The sequence below is a fragment of the Somniosus microcephalus genome, chromosome 5 (assembly GCF_052327205.1).
Source record: "Somniosus microcephalus isolate GS21.2 chromosome 5, FLI_Smic_1.0, whole genome shotgun sequence".
Taxonomy (NCBI): Eukaryota; Metazoa; Chordata; class Chondrichthyes; order Squaliformes; family Somniosidae; genus Somniosus; species Somniosus microcephalus.
Window position 1 is genome coordinate 78,313,425 of NC_140991.1, and position 20,658 is coordinate 78,334,082.

Genomic DNA, 20,658 nt, shown 5'->3' on the forward strand with positions numbered 1-20,658 from the left:
GCACAGTAAGGCCCCGTGAACCGGGCGCGGGTAGCGAGCGGTGCAACTGCGGCGTTCGCTACCAAATATCGCGAACGGGGCACGAATGGGGCGCTGCGCACACCGATGATGTCATCAGTGGCGGCGCAGCGCAAATGCCTAACGCCACCATTAGCGCCCCTACTGAATATCGCCGGAGACGCAGCCAGTGGCGCTACAGCCACTGACTGCCTCTTTAGGCGCTAACAGGTGGCGCTACTCACCCAATTTCTCCCCCAAACTTTCTAATCTTGATTTTATTCTGCTGGAAAGTAGTACAAGTACCTATTTTGTATAGAAATATTAGCTACACTGCTATTATCGGTGAATAGTGCCTGCCTTAATTGATTTAGCCCTCAAATATACGTCCCAGCATTAGTTGATATTTACCTTTTTTCCTTATAAAGCTAATGAAAATATGGATATTGCATGTGTAAATTATAGGGCACATTATCGCGTATAAATCTGAAATTTGGTTAAAAGATCCAGGTTGGGTCAAAATGTTTCAATTTGTCTTGGAATTCCTGTAAGGTGCTTCAGTTAACTATTCAAAAAATTAGCTCAAATTGTCTTGTGATCTGCAAGCAACCAATCTGGGATTTGGTCCTGCTAGGCAACAGCCAGATGCCAATGTAATTTGTCTAGCTTGATTTATTTTTGCTGCTGAATTTAAAAGAGGGACCATTTTAACCCTGCCCACCTGGCAGGCCAGACTGGTGGGCAGTAAAAATAGCCACAGTGACTTCCCCAATCCCAACCGATCCTACTGACTTCCCATGGGTTGCAATTTTAACTTGCTCAAGAGGAACACCTGCTGAAAGACAGCAGGGTCCTTCTTTAAATATGCAAATTGGGCTCCAATGACCTCCTCGTTGCCCGACTGCAATTTTAACCGTTGTAGCTTCCCCGCTAGGCCAACTAGGCGACAACAGGAGCCAGGGTCAGAAGAGGCCAAGAATGGCAAGTGATTTTTTTTAGTTTCCTTCTGGGCCAGGAGGAGCCGAAATGCTTCCACTGATTGCAATGCCCTCCTGATCACCATCCCAACCACTTACCCGAGTGTCAGGAATTGTTCCTTTTGGGTCTTTGGCGGCCTTCTGCCTGAAATCCCACTCCCGCCCACCTGCCAGATAGGGCTTCCCAGCTGGTTTGGACAGGAGACTGAGGGGAAGCCTGAGATTCTCATGCTGCAGAGGGCCAGATGGTTTTCAATCTGCTTCGGCCCTCACTTGCACAACTCCCTCTGGAAGTTAAAATCGGCCCTAAATTATGTATTCAACTCCACTGTCATACCTTTGTCTGCATTTATTATCCTCAAGTTATCCTATAATGGTTCTATTTGTTCCCTAACTGATCTGTGACTCCAAACATAATCAAAAAATGATTTACCATTGTCCTAACTATTTTCTGCTTTCCTCCTCTAGACTTATTTTCACAGAAATCACAGAAACCCCACAGTGCAGATAGAGGCCATTTCGGCCCATTGAGCCTGCACCGACACATATCCCACCCGATCCCCGTAACCCCTACACCAACACATATCCCACCCTATCCCCGTAACCCCACGTATTTAATCCCCCTAACACTAAGGGTCAATTTATCATAGCCAATCAACCTAACCCGCACATCTTTGGACTGTGGGAGGAAACCGGAGCACCCGGAGGAAACCCACGCAAACACGGGGAGAATGTGCAAACTCCACACAGACAGTCACCCGAGGCCAGATTCGAACCCGGGTTCCTGGCACTGTGAGGCAACAGTGCTAACCACTATGCCACCGTGCTGCCCTTTTAGCTTTTCTAATACTTTCCTTTGTTAATGCTAACTGCTTATTGTACCTCTATCTGAAAGACTGTTACTCTATTTAATTGATTGAGGTTCAACCAAGCTCACTCACCACCAATAGGTTATAAAATATTGTGACAGCATGGGCTGGATTTTTATTCAGAAGTTGGGAAGGAGGCGGGACTACAACTTTCGGGTTGTAGTTCCGCCTCCATTGAGATGCGGCCAATCCGCGTGATTTTCACTTGATTGACCTTGTTGAGCCCACCCAGCAGGCTCAGCAGGCCAATTAAGGGCCACCCGGCAACAGGTGACGTCACAGACTGAAATTTCATCTGTCAAGACGTGTTGACAGGTGAAATATCAGTGTTTCACAGCTGTTTGAAGCTGTCAAACACTGACAGTCTTACTTCTAACCTGAGTCCTTCTACGCAGACTCAGTTAGAAATCTCGCCGGCACAGAAAGCTGCAGGCTGTCACTTTTGACAGATCGCAGCCATTCTGCTTTCTGTGCCGGCTGAATGATGGACTCCCGAAACCTAGAGGAAGGAAGGCTGTAAAGGTAAGTACAGGTAATTTAAACTTCTTTACACACTTTAGACACACCAAACACACTTACCTTTGCACTCATGCACCCATCACTCACCTGAACACCGACATCTCGACCCCTCCAAGTCCTTCAACCCGACGGCCCGACTCCTTTAACTTGGCGTGGTTTGGAGCCATCGGGAATCCCACACGACAACCTTCAAAATAGGGATTAGGCTAAAAACTGCCAGTTAACTGCCAGTGCGGGGCAGGTACCCGCCTCCTTTGAAACTTACATGGAGGCGGGTTTTGGGCGGGATGGTGTCGGGACCCCCGAATTCGGGATTTTAGCCCCCCGCACGCCTAAAAGCCCGCCTCACGGCACACTGAAAATCAACCCCCATGTATCTGTATAGGCCCGTGCTCTCACAACAATTTTTTTTAAATTACAAAATGTTATATTGCAAACTTGGTGATGCAGGAAATGTCATTAGGGGAATTTGGCAAGTGCAATGGGCCACTTCAGCATACTTAATGCATGTGTTTAAATTGGTGCTGATCTGAAATCAACCACTGAAGTGGGTATGGTTTACATTGGCACAGATTTCGTGCCCTGTGTGACCTCTTTGCAAGTATAATTAGGGCGTTAGCAAACTGAATAAAGGTATCAAGTTTTATATAAAAACCTATAACTATCTATGTAGTTTGCATCTCCTGTTTGCACTTCATGTATCTAACATTTTATTTCTCTCTCTTTCCTCAAATTTATTTGCAATCAAGTGTTTCCACAACTATATTTCCACATGCTTCGTCAAAGGAGAAAGGTGCTTCATGGAGAGGTGATCAAAGAAAAAGAGGATTAGACCAGTCATGAAACAATGGTGCTTCTCTCAGGATCATTAGACTGTTTAAAACCCATTTACACCAATGCTGTAAATTTAGATTCAATCTGAATTGACAGTTGATCTGAATCAAAGGCACTGTGCAATTGTTATGAATTTACTGAACTTTGGCCAATTTGGAACTGAAATGATCTGCATCACCATTTCAGATTGATTCAAAACTTGCTTCAATGTGTGTCCAAATTAAACAGCCTGGAATGGATTTGAATTAGAGTCCAATGTGATGAATTGATAATTTTTATGTCATCATGGCACATCTGTGACTTGTTCCTGCTTTGCACGCTTTGGGGTGAATTGTTACCTTTGACACGTTTACCTGAACTATCTATATAACAATATAAATGCTAAATGTTTGACATTCAATTCAGATCAATGTAATCCAAATGGAATCTGAATTAGATGTGTAAAAGGGGATGAAAACTGAACAACCAAAACCTCAGTGTGACCTATTTGAGGATTCTGAGTTACAAGAATCATGGAACCAAAATAAACAGCTATGCACAAAACATAATGAAGTTATGTATGGATTATTTAGCAGCTATCCCATAATTTTGTATTTAGATTGTTTTAATTAGTTACTAAGACTTGAAGCTGACTGCAGACTAGCTCATCAATTCTGTGGTTCTTTTTTGTAGTGCAAGAGTAACAGTTTTACCCCATTCACAGTAATATCTAGATTGAATGACTCTGATATTACAACTTTGGCTATCATCCTGGTGCGAGCCTCCTTTATATTACAGTCACAGTGGAGCAAGGCTGATGGTGCATTATGCATATACGTGGAAAAATGCTTTTGTGACCGATAATGAACAGATAGATGCCTGTAGGTAATTACAAAACACAGGCAAACAGTTTTGTCATTTAGCAGACATCTAATCCCAGATTTATATTGCAAACTTGCTTTCTGAGGCAATTCTGCAACACCAGCTGCAGCTCTAGTGCCATAGAAATGCCCCTTTTATATTTTGAAGCATTTTCTACAGGAGCTGTATCCATATTAAAACAACTATGCATGCTTGCAACTATTTAACCACCTTACCCAATTAGATGGTGACAAGTTTCGTACAGGCCAGCAACAGGAGATGGCTTTGCTGGTTTGTATGGTGTGGATATGAGCACTTCAACCCACCAAGAACCAAAACCATGGCCATCTCTTTGGACTTGCGTTACTGTTTGAGGTGGCACTGCCATTTTAGGTATGAATCTTGTTTACATTGCCCGTTTTGCCACTAACTTTGGAGCTGCCAATGATGGCAAAGTAAATTCACTGTAAGTTAGGATCCAATATAGATTTTATCCCACTTGAGTTGTGTTTTATCTTGGTTTTGCACCAGAGTTTAAACATCATCGCTGTTTAAATTGGAAGTTTTGTTCTAAATTCACTACAATTAAATTTTGTAATGTAAATATAAATTGGTGAATTTGCTACAAACATAAATCAAACTAGCCTCATGACATTGCCATGGTTTATTCCTTGAACTATCGGTAGTTCTCTGTAGCTCCTTTTCTAGAGAAGACAAAGTGCTTTATCTATGACAGTACAATATTTTATCGATATCTTAAAATCCTGAAGTGAATGCTGTAGTAACAGTGATTAAACACTTATGTGCCCTCAGCTTTAAAGCACTGAACCATTTTAAAGGTGTCTTTTCCATCTTGTATGGTCATTCTTTTAGAAATGTTTCTAAATTTAAATCTAACATCAGAAAGTAGTAGGTATGAATAAAAGTAATTCAGCCCACCTAGCTGACCCCTTACCTTCAACGTGTAAAGGAATCACATGGAGTATTTTCATCTTCCTTCTGCCTTTTATATGACCGTATTTCATTTGTGATGGCTGTATGTAGGCAATTTCATAGCAATCCCTGTTTTATGCCATTTCTGTTTTATGCCATTTCAATATGTCCCATGGACAAGTTCTATCTTTTGAAGTGGCAAGCTAAAAATAATGTATGGCAAACTGAAATCTTAGTTTAAATTTACAGTGAAGTATAATAATCATATGAAATGACTGCTGTCATGATGGCTTTTTGAGCTGTGCGTTAATAAATACCGTGTTCATTTTATACAGTAAGCTAGTAGTACAGCTTGCTGCCCTGCCCTCTACTGAGCTAAATTATTACATGTTGTAGTACTACAGTTTAATATAAAATGCAGCTAATCAAGGCCACCGATTTATGGTAGTCACAGAAAAGTGGATGGAATTGTGGGATTCACAAATCACCAGGAGAAACGCAATGGAATTTGACTATTGAAGGAGATTTTTGACTTCCGCCTGAAACAGGTGCACAGTCGGTGGAGTGGCTATGCCGCCATCCGAAGCTGGTGTTGGGAAGCTTGAACCATTTTCAGGTTCCGGCCTCATTTAAATGCTGCCAGTGAGCAGCGGGTGCCAAATGGATGCTCTGCTGCAGCTTGCTGATTATGTGTGAGCCAGGGGGGATGAGCCAATCCCTGAGTGGGTCGATCACAGGCCAACAGTAGCCTGCAGTATTTTTGTGGAGCCGGAAGGAGCATTCTCGCTCTTCCTGGCCCCACAAAAATTCTCCCCAAAAAATATCTGGGCCTTTTCTTGAGCGGTCATCAGCGGTCCATTTAAGGACCCACTGGTTAGGCCGCTCAAAGCCTGTTACAAATGGGCTGAACGCTGGTGACACAGGTTCTGCCCATTTGTACCTGAAAATTGCAAAAGGGGTCCTATAACCCCGATTTGCATATTTAAGCAGCATCCCGCTGGAAACAGGCAGGCATGTTTTTAAAAAAGTTATTCATTCTCGGGATGTGGGCATCACTAGCAAGGCCTCTGCTTGGTCCCTTTCGGACCTGCCTGAAAATTGCATAAGGTGGGCCTTGGGCATCATTGGTGAAAAATGGGTGACTGGCAGTTGAAAATCACTTCCATTAAGTCGCTATAGAACAGTGGCCCTGCCCCTGGCTTGTTATTAGACATTGGGGCAAACTTTAACTGAGTGGGTTTCCAGCGGGAAGCCACTCTGGGAAGTTGATTTCCTGGCTGGCAGCAGGAAGCAATGGTGATTTTAACTGCCGGGTGTAGAGCAGCTGCTGGCAGGTGAAGATCGGGCGGCCCTCGGCCTCCCACCGACTTCCAGGTAAGTGACGGGAGGGGTTTTCGGAAGGGTCTTGCAGGAGGGGAGTCCAGGGTAATGAAGGCTGCAACTTTCCTTGTAGGGCCTGGAGGAGCACTTCTGTTCCTGGCTCCACAAAGGAAAGTTCCAGACTTACCAGAAAGCTTTTTCTGTCTTCAGACCAGCTGCAGCCCTGCTTCTGCCTAGTGGGAAAGCTGTGGCGGGTTCCCTTGCTCAGGCCCCAGTTAAAATTGCAGCGGCGTGCTATTAACGTTATAGGACCACGATTTACATAAATTTGAGGCTCCCTCCTGCGTTAGGCAGACACCTCAACTGCCTGTAGAACTCTGCAAGTTAACATTGCAAAAGGGCGGAAATAGTTGGGATCTGAGTGGTTAACTAACCTGCTCGTGTTTAACTACCCACACGCCCGGGTGGGTAAGGTTGAAATTGACCCCACTGTCTCAACTAATGAATCACTATTGTTAAATATATGCATAACAATGTAACAAATTCCAACATACTTGATTTATTGTGTTCTACTTTTTCTTTATTTTCTATGATGGCTCTTGTTTGCAATTTCTGTGAATGGTTGGATATGTTTTTTCTCATCATTGTTGGTGTGCATCTTGCTTGAAAGGGCTCTTTGAAAAGATTTTTAGAATCATTATTGGTGCAAACAAAATAAGGCCTGGAAAGCTACTATTTTTAGTAGTGTTTACATTTTAATTGTGTTTATAGGAGATTATTTTCTCATTTGCATATGGGTGCTAATTAAGTAACTGACTTTAATAAATTCTATATTTCTAATTTATGCAGCTAAACTGAGGTTATTACCTCTCTTAAAAATGTGCAATATAAACTGAATATACTCTACAGCAGAGATTTAAAGACCTAAATTACAAAAGACACGTGAACAGTTTTGACTTGCCTTTAGTTCAAGAGTAACTTTTTCAAGGTGGATGCTTTGATTCAACAGATTTCTTAATGGCATGTTCTAAGCAGACTCATTGAAGGACACACTTTGAAAAAGCAAGCCAAAGCTGAAATGTTCACTGATCTTCATGAAATAAATATTGCTATTTAAATTAGGTCTCGTATATAGCAACAGTCAATGTAGACTTGTATGCAACAGTGTAGTCCAGATATGTTACTGTAACTCAAGCAACTTTACACTTCTCTTGTTCCCTTTTTAAGTGCATGTATTTTTATTAACTGAATAGTAGCAAAAAGTACATGGTGTGTTTTTGAAAAATATATAATTAAAGGTTGCATGTTATGTATTTAACTTGGTTGCAACAAACCCAATTACAGTATTTTGAAAGTAAATGAAAAGAAATTGAACAATGCAGCATTCTCAACCCTGTAATTAAGTACAATTGTGTGAAACTGATAAAAATGTGGCTCTAAAATCATGTGAAAGTGCTATGTATTAACGTGATCCATGTGGGGTTCTGTTTTCTTTTGTTAGTTAGGTTATAATCAGACTCAAACCTGAATTTAATAGAGAAACTCTTTTTTTAAAAAGCCTGCTGGTGAGTAGTTGAAAAGTGAAAAATAGTTAAATTAATTTGGAAATGGTGTAAAAGATTTCATTAGTGAAACAATTGTGATACAATTGTTTGACTAAAATATAACAGTATTGCCGAGGCTGTCTAATCCATATTAATGGAGGATATAAAGTTGCACCTATTTTATTTTGGAGCAAATTCTGTATTTTTTCCTACTTGTTTCTTTATTTCAGCATTGATTACACTTTATTTGCACTGAAGTATTTAGTCGCAGAGGCCAGGATTGGAAAATAGAGGATCAAGAAAAAGGCAAAACAGGAACACCAACTCATGCATAAACATTACTCTCTGGAAAGTGTACATATGTTTTATATGGAAGGGACTTTACCCCACCTCCAACAGAAAAGGAGACAATGCATTTGAATCAACAGCATTTAGACAAAATTTTCCCATGAATTTGTAAAACTGCAGTTTGCTCCTTTGTTTAATTTAAATTTAGATCCCATTTTAATGCTAATATTGGACAATATAAATGGCTGATAGTCTATACTTTTCAGTACATTATTCTTATTAAACCACATTCAAAATACTTGGGATATTAAGATTGTGGTGTAAACTACTGAGTTTAGCAACTAACATCTATGGGTATTTGGGATTTAATTGGTTTTGAGGGCTCAGAATGTAGGTAGAAAAAGAAACACATTTGCATTAAGCACACACAACTGAGCATGCACTCCTATGTAATGTAAGAAGTCAGTTAATATATATGAAAGAAAACTTTAATATACATACAGTATTTACAAAATAACCTGGGCTGGGCTTCTGTAATGTACTAACTTGGCAATCAGGAACCTAGACTTTGGATTTGAAATATTGTACTGAATAGGCACACTTTTGGTTCTGTCTGATTCATTTTTATTTGTCTAACTAATTGTCAGGTCAAGGTGTTACAAGGTTAAATCCACTGCTTTGACCTGGTCAGGTTGTTTGGTCCTTTGTGTAGGTTTTCTTCTATTGGAGGAATTGTATAGCATCTAAGCCAAGTATCACTTGATTGGTTACACTTAAAATATGAAGCGTTTTCTACGTGAAGCGAGTTAATGTAATTAGGTGTTAGTTCATGTACTTCACTATAATATTGGAATGTTACTACAGTATAGTTGACTCCAGATAAATATAAACTTGGTACACTGCAGTATTCCAATGCAACATACCACTCCTTATTCACTCACCTATATATATAAATATATATATATAGAATTACTGATACAATTATAACATTTGAATACAGTATCCAGAGCCTAGTATAATTTTCCCAGTTATGTCTAGTGTATGGAATATAGTCTGACCCATATTTTAAAAGTCTTAATTACATTAGCATAAAATGTTTTCATTGTTTTTGTTTAGATTGAATTGCTGATTAAAGGGGAAGGAAAATCTCGGACATTGTAGGAACAGAGGTTCCTATCCGAATAATGGAGTTCGACTCAGTGAATCAAAATAACAAAGTTTAATAAACAACGAAGTTAGCTAGTAAACTACAGGAGAAGATGTACACAGGTCTGTTCAGGTTGCAAGGCACTCGACGACTGCTGGAAGGTTCTGGAAGCTGACGTCATCGTGTTCTTCGCGCCACTGGCGGTCACGTGATCGGCGTCATGACGTCATCACGCAGAGTGCAGGAGTACATACAGTATAGTTAACAGACAGTTTAAAGGTGCAGTCCACAGCTGCACTACACTGTAGTTAAAGGGATTATTACTAATTGCCCTGAGTCTCTTAGTGGCTCTGCCACAGGCACCCCCCCGCAGAATTCTCTTTAACAGCCAGTTTCAAACGAGCAGGAGGTTTGATGAGCCTGCCCGAACGACGACGAAACTCAGGCAGCGGAGGTGGAATGTTGGGAAATGAGCTGGTGCTGGGCTGTGTCTGAAGCGGCGCATCAGGCATGGAGGAAACAATAGCAGGTGATGTGGGCAAGGATGAGGCAGATGCAGGCGGTTCAATGGCGGGCCATTGCATAACTGGTCTGGCAGTCAACGGTGGTCATCCACGGCGAGGTGGCTGGGCAGCCACGACTGGTTCACTCCGATCTAGATGGGCTTTTAAGTCGGTTGATAGAGATGGTATCGGACTTCCCGCCCACTTCGACCATGAAAATTTTTTCTCCCGATGAGATGACACGAAACGGTCCAGCATAAGGTGGTCTGAGTGGGTCTCTGTGGCCGTCCTGCCGAATAAAGACGTAATCAGAGCTCATGAGCTCTGCCGGGACATGAGGCCTCTGTAGGTTGTGATGCGAGGTAGGAATAGGCAGGAAATTCCTGGCCGCCTCGTGATGCTGGAGGAGCTGCTGAGCTGCAGACCACGGTTCAGTGTGTGGAGGGAGAAAGTCACCTGGTACTCGAAGTGTCTGACCGTAGACTAGCTCAGCCGATGAAGACTGGAGATCATCCTTGGGGGCTGTGCGGAGGCCTAGCATCACCCAGGGGAGTCTGTCCACCCAGTTGGGTCCACGCAAGCTGACACGGAGGGACGCCTTGAGAGATCGATGAAACCTCTCGCACAGGCCATTCGCCTGCAGATGGTAAGCGGTGGTATGGTGCAGCTTGGTACCCAAGCCCTGTGCAACTGCGTTCCACAACTCCGACGTGAATTGCGGACCTCGGTCAGAGGAGATGTCGGCTGGCACCCCGAACCGAGCCACCCACGATGAAATGAACGTCCTGGAGACGTCTGCTGCAGTGGTAGCGACCAAGGGAATCGCTTCCGGCCACCTGGTGGTACGGTCCACCACCATCAGGAGATGCGTGAAACCCCGCGACACAGGAAGAGGACCAACTAAGTCCACGTGTACGTGATCGAAACGTCGTTCTGGCACCGGGAAGGTGGCCACTGGAGCCTTGACATGACGATGGACGTTTGATTTTTGACACTCGATGCAATTGTTTGTCCAGTCCCGGACGTCCAAATGCATTCCTTTCCAAACAAATTTGCGGGACATGAGCCGTTGTGAAGCTCGCATCCCCGGGTGCGATAAACCGTGTATAGCCTGGAATATTTTCTTACGCCATTCGACCGGTACAATGGGCTGGGGCACTCCCATGGATGTGTCGCACAAGAGCGTGGTGCCTGCTGCTTGAAACTTAACATCGGCTACCTGCCAACTGGAAGGCGTGGACCGAAACGCCTGTACTTCGGGATCTGCCAGTTGATCTTCCGCCAATCCGACGAAATCGATGCCCAGGTGAACTGCCTGGACTAGAGCGCGGGAGAGGCAATCAGCCACAAGATTATCCTTGCCGGACACGTGCCGTAAATCCGTCGTAAATTCGGATATAAATGTGAGGTGGCGCTGCTGCCGAGTTGACCAATGTTCTGCCGTTTTGGCCATCGTGAAAGTGAGCGGCTTGTGGTCCACGAACGCAGTGAACGGGCACCCTTCTAGGAGAAAACGGAAATGTCGGATGACCAAAAACAGGGCCAGCAACTCCCTGTCAAAAGTGCTATACTTTCGCTCGTTCTTGCGCAGTTGGCGGCTGAAAAAGGCTAACGGCTGCCAAGTCCCATCGACCCATTGTTCCTTGACCGCCCCGATGGCATAGTCGGAGGCATCCGTAGTGAGGGCGACTGTCGCGCCCGGGAGTGGGTGTGCAAGCATAGTTGCGTCTGCCAACGCTGCCTTGGTGTCGAGGAATGCCTGGTCCATCTGCGGTGTCCAAGTGATAACGTCCTTGCCCGACTTCCCTTTGAGTGCTTCGTATAGAGGCTGCATTAACTGGGCTGCCTTGGGGGATGAAATGATGATAAAAATTCACCATCCCCAGAAACTCCTGAAGGGATTTGACTGTGTGAGGCCGCGGGAATGCCGTAACTGCCTCTACCTTGGTGGCCAGTGGAATGGCGCCTTCTGAGGTAATCCTGTGCCCCAGAAAGTCAATACTGGTTACCCCAAACTTGCATTTGGCTGGGTTGATGATAAGGCCATGTTGGCTGAGACGGGCAAAGAGTGTGCGTAAATGCACCATGTGTTCCTTCGAATCCTTGCTGGCAATGAGAATGTCATCTAAGTAAATGAAAATAAAAGGCAGATCCCGTAACACAGAGTCCATTAGCCGTTGGAAGGCCTGAGCCGTGTTTTTCAAACCGAACGGCGTTCAGAGGAACTCAAACAGCCCAAACGGAGTGATGACCGCTGTTTTGGGGACGTCTTGAGGGTGCACAGGGACTTGGTGATATCCGCGGACGAGATCCACTTTGGAAAATATGGAGTTGCCCGCCAGATGTGCTGAAAAATCTTGTATATGGGGTATTGGATACCTGTCTGGTGTAGTGGCCTCGTTTAGGCGTCTGTAATCACCGCAAGGCCACCATCCGCCGCCTGGTTTAGGTACAATGTGCAGTGGGGAGGACCAAGGACTGTCGGAGCGTTGGATGATCCCGAGGCGCTCCATGGTCTGAAACTCAGCCTTTGCAGCTGCAAGCTTGCCGGGTTCTAATCTTCGCGCCCGAGCGTAAACAGGCGATCCTGTTGTGGTGATGTGATGCGCCACACCGTGCCTCATGACTGCAGCTGAAAAAGCCGGCCTGGTGAGCTCCGGGAACTCGCCGAGCAGGCGCGTAAACCCGTCCTGCGATGGAACCGCACAGGCGACCGACCAGGACACGGCGGTGCTGCGGTGGCAGGGCACCGTGTGGAAAGTGGACGCATTAATGAGTCAGCAGTGTTGGACGTCGACCAGAAAGCCGTTGGCACAGAAGAAATCGACCCCCAGGATGGCCTGCGAGACCTTAGCTGTAATAAACTCCCACACAAAACGCTGTCCGGCGAAGGTTAAATTGACTGTCCGTTTTCCGAACGTGCGAATAGCCGCGTCATTAGCTGCCACGAAGGGAGGACCGTGCCCGCCGGATTGTAGATCCAGCTTTGAAGCTGGCAGAATACTGCACTGGGAACCAGTGTCGCACAGGAATCGTCGCCCCGTCATGGAATCCGTAATGTAAAGGAGTTTTCCCGCTGAACCGACCGCCATGGCAACCTGAACGTATTTTTCAGACCCTGCTGTCCGTCTCGAAAAGCGCGGGCTTGCTGAAGTCTTTTTTTTCGGGGAGAAACTGCAGGGAGGACGGCAGCATCGAGCTTTGGCGCCAAAACGTGCGTGGTACGCGCACCAGCATGCTGGAGGAGGGCTGGGCTTCCCTCATGTGGGGAAAGGGCGCCTCGTGGCTGCACAACACTGCTGTGTAACCGTAAATATCTTGTCTGCCTCTGCAGCGAGCTCAGCACCGTCCGTGATGGCAGAATTGGCCAAGGCCGTTTGAACTGGTTCAGGTACCTGGCAGAGGAAGAATTCACGGAACAAAAAGCATTGGGGCTCTGAACCCAAAAGCGTGAGCATCTGGCTCATCAGTTCCGATGGTTTTGAGTCCCCGAGGCCGGGCATAGAAATAAGCCTGCGTGCGCGCTCCGATTTATTGAGATCAAACACCTGTAGCAAACGAGTTTTTAGAGCTTCATACTTGCCCTCAGCCGGTGGATTGCCAAGGAGGCTGATGACCCATGAGGCCATGGCGCTGTCGAGAGTGGAGACCATGTAGTAATAACGGGTCGAATCCGCTGTAACCTCCCGGAGTGCAAACTGGGCTTCTGCCTGGAAAAACCATGCTGCTGGTTGCTGTTCCCAGAACTGCGGCAGTTTGAGGGCGACGGCATTCGTGTTCATTATGGAATCTCAATGAAAGTTGTCCGACGAGATCGGGGTCACCAATGTAGGAATGGACGTTCCTATCCGAATAATGGAGTTCGACTCAGTGAATCAAAATAACAAAGTTTAATAAACAACGAAGTTAGCTAGTAAACTACAGGAGAAGATGTACACAGGTCTGTTCAGGTTGCAAGGCACTCGACTGCTGGAAGGTTCTGGAAGCTGACGTCATCGCGTTCTTCGCGCCACTGGCGGTCACGTGATCGGCGTCATAACATCATCACAGAGTGCAGGAGTACATACAGTATAGTTAACAGACAGTTTAAAGGTGTAGTCCACAGCTGCACTACACTGTAGTTAAAGGGATTATTACTAATTGCCCTGAGTCTCTTGGTGGCTCCGCCACAACATAATACTTAATATACCAAACACTTCTGTCCGCTCTTACTGAAATTATTTAGTTACATACATTGTACAGAAAATATGTAATGCTCGTGTTAAAATATTGTCATTGTTTGCTTATGACCGTGATTTCCAATTTCAGACCCTCTTCCCTTCTCAGCACCTTCAATATTATCAATTATCAGGAGAGGGTTACATGTTTCTCAAAGTATCTCCATTCATTTCACCAGGGGCTGGCATTTTAGACTGCCCTAGGAACTGATCTAGAGCTGCTCAAACCTGGAAGAACTCACATTTGGCAAGGTACTACTGCATACTCAACCATGACAGAGCTTCCTGAGATTGTATATGGCTTATAAAAGACCCCAATCGTCCATTGAAATCTAATTTACATCAATGACCTGGATTCAGAAACTCAACATAAATTGGTCAAATTTAAGTTAGAGACTACAAAACAAGATGGACAAAATATGTAAGTGGGCAGAACGATGACATAAATTTAATACAGACAAGTGTAAAATACTGCACATGGGAAGAAAAATGGGTGACATAAATACTAAATACTAAAGTATTGAAATAGCTATGGATGAAGTTGAAAGAGTTCAATATATCTGATCACTACCAAGTAGCAATTAACAAATCAAATCGAATGCTGAACTATAAAGTCAGAGCAGTAGAATGCAAGCTCGAGGAATTCTTGCTTAAGCTTGTAGTGCTCTGGTCAGACCACAGCTTGAATACAGTGCCCAAACCTGGTCTCTTGGGCTTTTCATCCTTTTAAAGGAAGCATCTGGGGGGAGACCATAGAGGTTTTTAAGGTAATAAACTATGAAAAAGGTATATACAGCACCCCCCCCCCCCACTGGAAAATTGATGTCTGTGGAGCAATCAACGAGGGAGAGAGGGAGATCTACTGGATCTGTCAGGCAATGAATTTGACAGTACAGGCACGATATATTTTTAATATTTTTATAATATTTTCAGATACAGATGGAGGAGCTGTTGGAACGGAAAGTATTCCCCAAGACATCCTCTTTAATGGTCTCTTGTGTGATGCAGTAATTTTAATAATGGCTACTTTTATGTGGAATTGTTATGAATCATTACAATTTTCCAAAGCAGATGTTTTAGGATTCAGCTGTAGGTACCTAACCAACCAAACTGCAGGCTGAAAATTTGGATATGGAGCAGGAACAGTAGAATTTTGGAGCTCTTAAAGTTGTTTTGGATTTTGGATTGAGGATGAGGAGGGAAATGGTGTTTTAAAAAGATGGTTCAGAAATGCATGTGGAGATATTTTCAGTGTTGTGGGTGGGAAATGATTCAACTTATGACAGTATAAGCATTGTATTTATTTAGGATGTTGCATCTCACATATACTATGTATGGTGATGCTTTGGAGGAATCAATTTTTGATATTTAATGGACCCCTCATGAAAATATTACTTTCTTCATGATATCAAAGCAAATTCTCTTGTGTTGCAGAAGTTTCCTCATCATAAATCAATTACTTATTAGTAATTAAAAAACATTTTTTTTGCTTATTTGCCCTGGTAAATTTTGATATGTAATATAAAAAAATACATCACAGGGAACTATGAAATATTAGTAAATAAATCACTCATTAGATCATCATTCATTCATGGTAATATAAATAGTATGTCAATCACCATGAGATGCCTTCTAATAGTGTGCCCATCAATGCTGTCCATTTCTATCGTCAATAAATGAAACCAGGAAAAGCAGCAATCTCATAAGTTCAAAGAAAATTATTGGTTTTTCCTCAGGATTTCTGTAAACAATAATGTACGTAAATATATTTTCTCCTCTGATGAAAGAAAAAGGCAAAAAATTAAAGATGTACAAATATCCCCAAACTGTATAGTCAAGTTGAATCGTGATTGTAATTTACTTTTTGTGCAGTTTTTCACTGACTTTAACAGCACTAGTAGACTACATAGAATCAGGATTTTAAAGAAAGAACTTGCATTTTATATCGTGTCTTTCACAACCTCTGGACGTCCCAAAGCGCTTCACAGCCAATGAAGTAGTTTTGAAGTGTCGTCACTGTTGTAATGTAGGAAACTCGGCAGCCAATTTGCACAAAGTTAGGTCCTAAACACAGCAATGAGATAAATGACCAGAAAATCAGTTTTAGTGATTTTGGTTAAGGGATAAATATTGGCCAGGACAACAACTACTTCCATTTTATATGGCACCTTTAATGTCGTAAAATATCCCAAAGTGCTTCACAGGAGCGATTTATTGACAAAATTGGACACCGAACCACATAAGGAGATATTAGGACAGGTGACCAAAAGCTTGTTCAACGAGGTAGGTTTTAAGGAGCATCTTAAAGGAGGAGAGAGAAGTGGAAAGGTTTAAGAAGGGAATTCCAGAGCTTGGGGCCTAGGCAGCTGAAGACACGGCTGCCAATGGTGGAACGAAGAAAATCGGGGATGCGCAAGAGGGCAAAATTGGAGGAGCGGAAAGATCTCTGAGGGTTTTGGGCTGGAGGAGCTTACAGGCATAGGGAGGGGCGAGGCCATGGAGGGATTTGAAAACGAGGATAAGAATTATTAAATCAAGGCAGTGCCGAACCGGAAGCCAATGTAGGTCAGCGAGCAGAGGGATGGTGGGTGAATGGGACTTGGTGTGAATTAGGATATGGGCAGCAGAGCTTTGGATGAGCTCAAGTTTAGAGGGTGCAAGGTGGGAGGTAGGAGAGCATTGGAATAGTTGAATCTAGAGGTAACAAAATCATAGATGAGGGTTTCAGCAGCAGATGAGCTGAGGCAGGGGTAGAGATGGGCTATGTTACAGATGTGGAAGTAGGCGGTCTTGGTGATGGAGGTGATATGGGGTTGAAAGCTCAGCTCAGGGTCAAATAGGACGCTAAGGTTGCAAACAGTCTGGTTCAGCCTGAGACAGTGGCCAGGGAGAGGAATGGAGCCGGTGGCTAGGGAACAGAGTTTGTGGCAGGGACTGAAGACAATGGCTTTGGTCTTCCCAATATTTAATTGAAGGAAACTTCTGTTCATCCAAAACTTGATGTTGGACAAGCAGCGTGACAAATCAGAGGCAGTGGAGGGGTTGGGAGGTGGTGGTGAGGTAGAGCTACGTGTCATCTGCGTACATGTGGAATCTGATGTGTTTTCGGATGATGTTGCTGAGGGGCAACATTAGGGTTGCAAAATTCTGGGAATTTTTATAAGAGGAAACTTTCCATGGGAATTTTGGGAATTTATGGGAATTGAGGTTTTTTGCACACTGATGGTTTTTGTCTCTGACCCTTATTATCTTTGTCATCAAAATAGACATACTGTTCCATACAAATAAAAACAGGCTTTCAAAACTTTATTTAGGTTATAATTTTGAACTTTATTGAACCCCCACAAAAAAGACCCATCTAAAATAAAATAGAAAGAGCGTCAGCTTATTTAGCCTGTAATTTGTCCTTATTTTGTCCCTTTGAGTCTTCTACTCATGAGTCTTCTACTCATCATTGCTCCTCCTGATTCTCTGGCTCTGACGTGTCCATTTCCTCCTCTGTGTCACTGTCTAGCTGTGTGGTGGACACTTCTGTATCTGGCTCAATAAGTTGTAGGTTCACCCGGATAGCCACCAGTTTCTCCACTCTCTTGTTAGTCAGCCTGTTGCGCACCTTTGTATGCGTATTCCCAAAAAGTGACCAGTTTTGTTCAGAGGCCGCTGATGAAGGTGGGATTTGGAGTATCACCGATGCAATGGGTGACAGGGCCTCAGATGCACAAAGTCCCTTCCACCAGGTATGTGCACCAATATGCTTGCATGATTCCCATATCCCGTCCCCATTCCAAAGACCTTGCTTGGTAGAGAACTTTGCCAGACTTTCCAGAACTTTGCCCACATCCAGATTGAGATGGCGTGAGAGGGTAGAAATTGCACTGTAAGCGCTGTTGATCTGTTCTCTAGAAAGTATTGGTCTCCCAACATGCTTTGGGTCCAGCATGTATGCTGCAGCATGAATCAGCTTGACACAAAATTCTTGATGCGTCTGTATGAATTGAACAATTGCCTTCTCCTCTGCTTTGAGCAGCAGGGATGTGGGTAGGGCAATGCTGATTTGTTCTTTTAAATCAGCAAAAGGCCTGAGAACATCTGACAAGACAGCATCATCTCCTTCAATCTGAGCAATTGCAGATGCTACTGGTGAGAGTAGTTTAAGGCTGCTAACCACTCTCCCAAAACACATCATCCAGCAGTATTTTCTTGATGGTGGTTTCCATATCCCCAGATTGGGATATTGCCATTTTTTGCAGCGACTCCTTACCCTCCAGAAGGCTGTTGTACATTATGACAATGCCACATAGTGTTGCTGGGCAGCTTCAGTGTGGTGTTCTTGTTCTTTGTCATTTGCTTGGAGTTGTAGGTTGCTGCAACTACCTGTTTTCCCCTGACATACTTAACATCCAGCATCTGCAGTATTTTGCTATCATACTTAACAACTGGCTTGGCTCTCTTCTACAGTGTTTCCATGGTTCTCAAACCCATGATGTCCTTGAGGAGCAGATTGAGCCCATGAGCTGCGCACCCAATAGATGTAATATGAGAGTAGGCTTCCTCCACTTGAGCCCAAGCAGCCTTCATATTCGCAGCATTGTCAGTAACTACTGCAAAGACCTTTTGTGATCCAAGATCGTTGATGACCGCTTTCAGCTCATCAGCAATGTATGTGCCTGTGTGTCTGTTGTCCTTTGTGTCTGTGCTCTTGAAGAACACTGGGAGAGGAGTGGAGATGATGTAGTTTATGATGCCCTCCCCTCGTACATTTGACCACCCATCTGAGATAACTGCAACACAGTCTGCCATCGCTATCGTTTCTTTGAGCTTTCCTTGGACTCTGTTATACTCAGCCTCCAGTATACTCTCTTCCAGTACACATTGGCTGTGAGCATGAGGGGTGAGCCTGTCGCATATACACCTCGAGCAAGGCACTCATCTGCATTCTTCTGGCTATGGTTATCCATTGTATCAAAGAACCTTCCAAGTGGGCCAGGAGTTGCTGATGATAAGGAGCCTGATGCTGAATGTGAACCATCATCTTCTTGAATGAAAGCAGAGGAACTCTGGGCTGACTGCTGTGAGCTTTGAGTAAAGTTGTTGCATTTGGATAAATGCTGCTGCATCTTTGTGGCATTCTATATGGCTTTGTACAGTGTTTGCACATGTACAGTCTTTCCATCTTTAATGCCTGGGGTAAAATGCTTCCACACATCCGACGGTAAATGTGGCATTGTTCTATGCAGAGAAATAAAGGGCATTCGTCTCTGTGTCGAACTGCGGTCGATCAGCATAATTGCAACAGGGTGAGTACATTTTTCCTGATGCTCCATGTGATGGAAGCATAACCTGTGCATGCACAACGCTACATCACCAATAGAGGGAGCTAATCGCTCATCCACTCATCCAACCAATCAGGACACATTTGTTCATAGTCACACACAAAACTTGTAATTATTAAAACAAGCCAAGTAAGAAGATAAACATATATTGATTAAAAAATTTCCTAATAATTAAGATTCCATCTCTTAGTAATTTTAAGAGGGCCTGTGGAAAAAAAAATGAAAGAAATACAAACAAAACGATATTATGCTAGCATGTGCTTTTTTGGGCGAAATTCCCAAAATTCCCAAGCTAAACTTCCCATGGAAAATTTCCGGAGATTTCCCGGAAACTTTCCACCCCTTCGCAACCCTAGGCAACATGCAGATGAGTAATAGGAAGGGGCCAAGAATAGATCTGGGAGAACACCCACATTCATCAAATAGTGCCATGGGATCTTATTACGTTCACCTGAGGGGGTGGATGGGGCCTCAGTTTCAAGTCTCATCCAAAAGGCAACAACTCCAATTGTTAAGCACTGAAGTGTTTAGATTAATAATCTACAGTACACGAAAATGCATTGCTGAAATGAGAAGACTAGAAATTATCACTTGTAAAGTTTCAGATGGTTTTGAAGGTAAAGAAAGAAAGCAAATTCTTCTTATGGGCTCTTCCAGTGAAACTTTAATCAAGCTCTTGAAAGTTTTCCTAAGAGCCATTCTTGGGATTGGGGAGTATGAAGTCCCATTCTACACATGGGACCACATGACACTCTGCAACCAGGGAAAGTAGAAGGGATGGGATGGCTCTATTGTTGTAACAGTGGGTCACACTGAATTGCTTGGGTAACCTGTAGATGAGGAATTTTACCCTTTTCTCATCCTGTTCATAATCAGGTCAGGTATATCTGAGTGCTTTTTTCTATAGTTACCTGAGAGCTGTTGTTTCGCTCTCATCAGAATTGGATTAGAGCCATTTCAGAGCTCTGACAGTGCAGCAGCTCTTTTTCTGTTCCAGGTTCCCTAAGTGTGAGCTCCCTTTGATTTTTGGCTGAGATGTAGGCAAAAATATGTCCCCAAGGAAATTGTTGGTGGTATTGGGGGTATTGTTACAGCTGTCCTTTACCAAAAGAAACCAGACAATCCCCTGGCCATGGGAGGCTAGGAATTAAAATGAAACAGAAAAAGATAGCTTATAAACATGTAAATAGTGAAAGGGTAGTCAAAGGAAGGATGGAGCTGATTAGGGACCAAAAAGAAGAACTTCTTGTGGAGGATGAGGTACTAAATGAGTAGTTTCACTAACAAAGAGGATACTGCCAATGTCACAGTACAGGGGGAGGTACAGGAGAAAATGG

General features: G+C 43.8%; 1 protein-coding gene across 2 annotated transcripts in view; it reads left to right on the plus strand.

The window, feature by feature from the left end:
- Nucleotides 1-8,035, plus strand: part of hacd1 (3-hydroxyacyl-CoA dehydratase 1) — a 71,225-nt gene extending 63,190 nt beyond the window's left edge. For both annotated transcript variants that reach the window (XM_085987862.1, XM_085987861.1), the window contains exon 7: nt 3,112-8,035. In XM_085987862.1, coding sequence (XP_085843988.1) covers nt 3,112-3,194 — 83 coding nt within the window. In that variant the 3' untranslated portion in view covers nt 3,195-8,035. The remainder of the gene's footprint in view (nt 1-3,111) is intronic.
- The last annotated feature ends 12,623 nt before the right edge of the window (nt 8,036-20,658 follow it).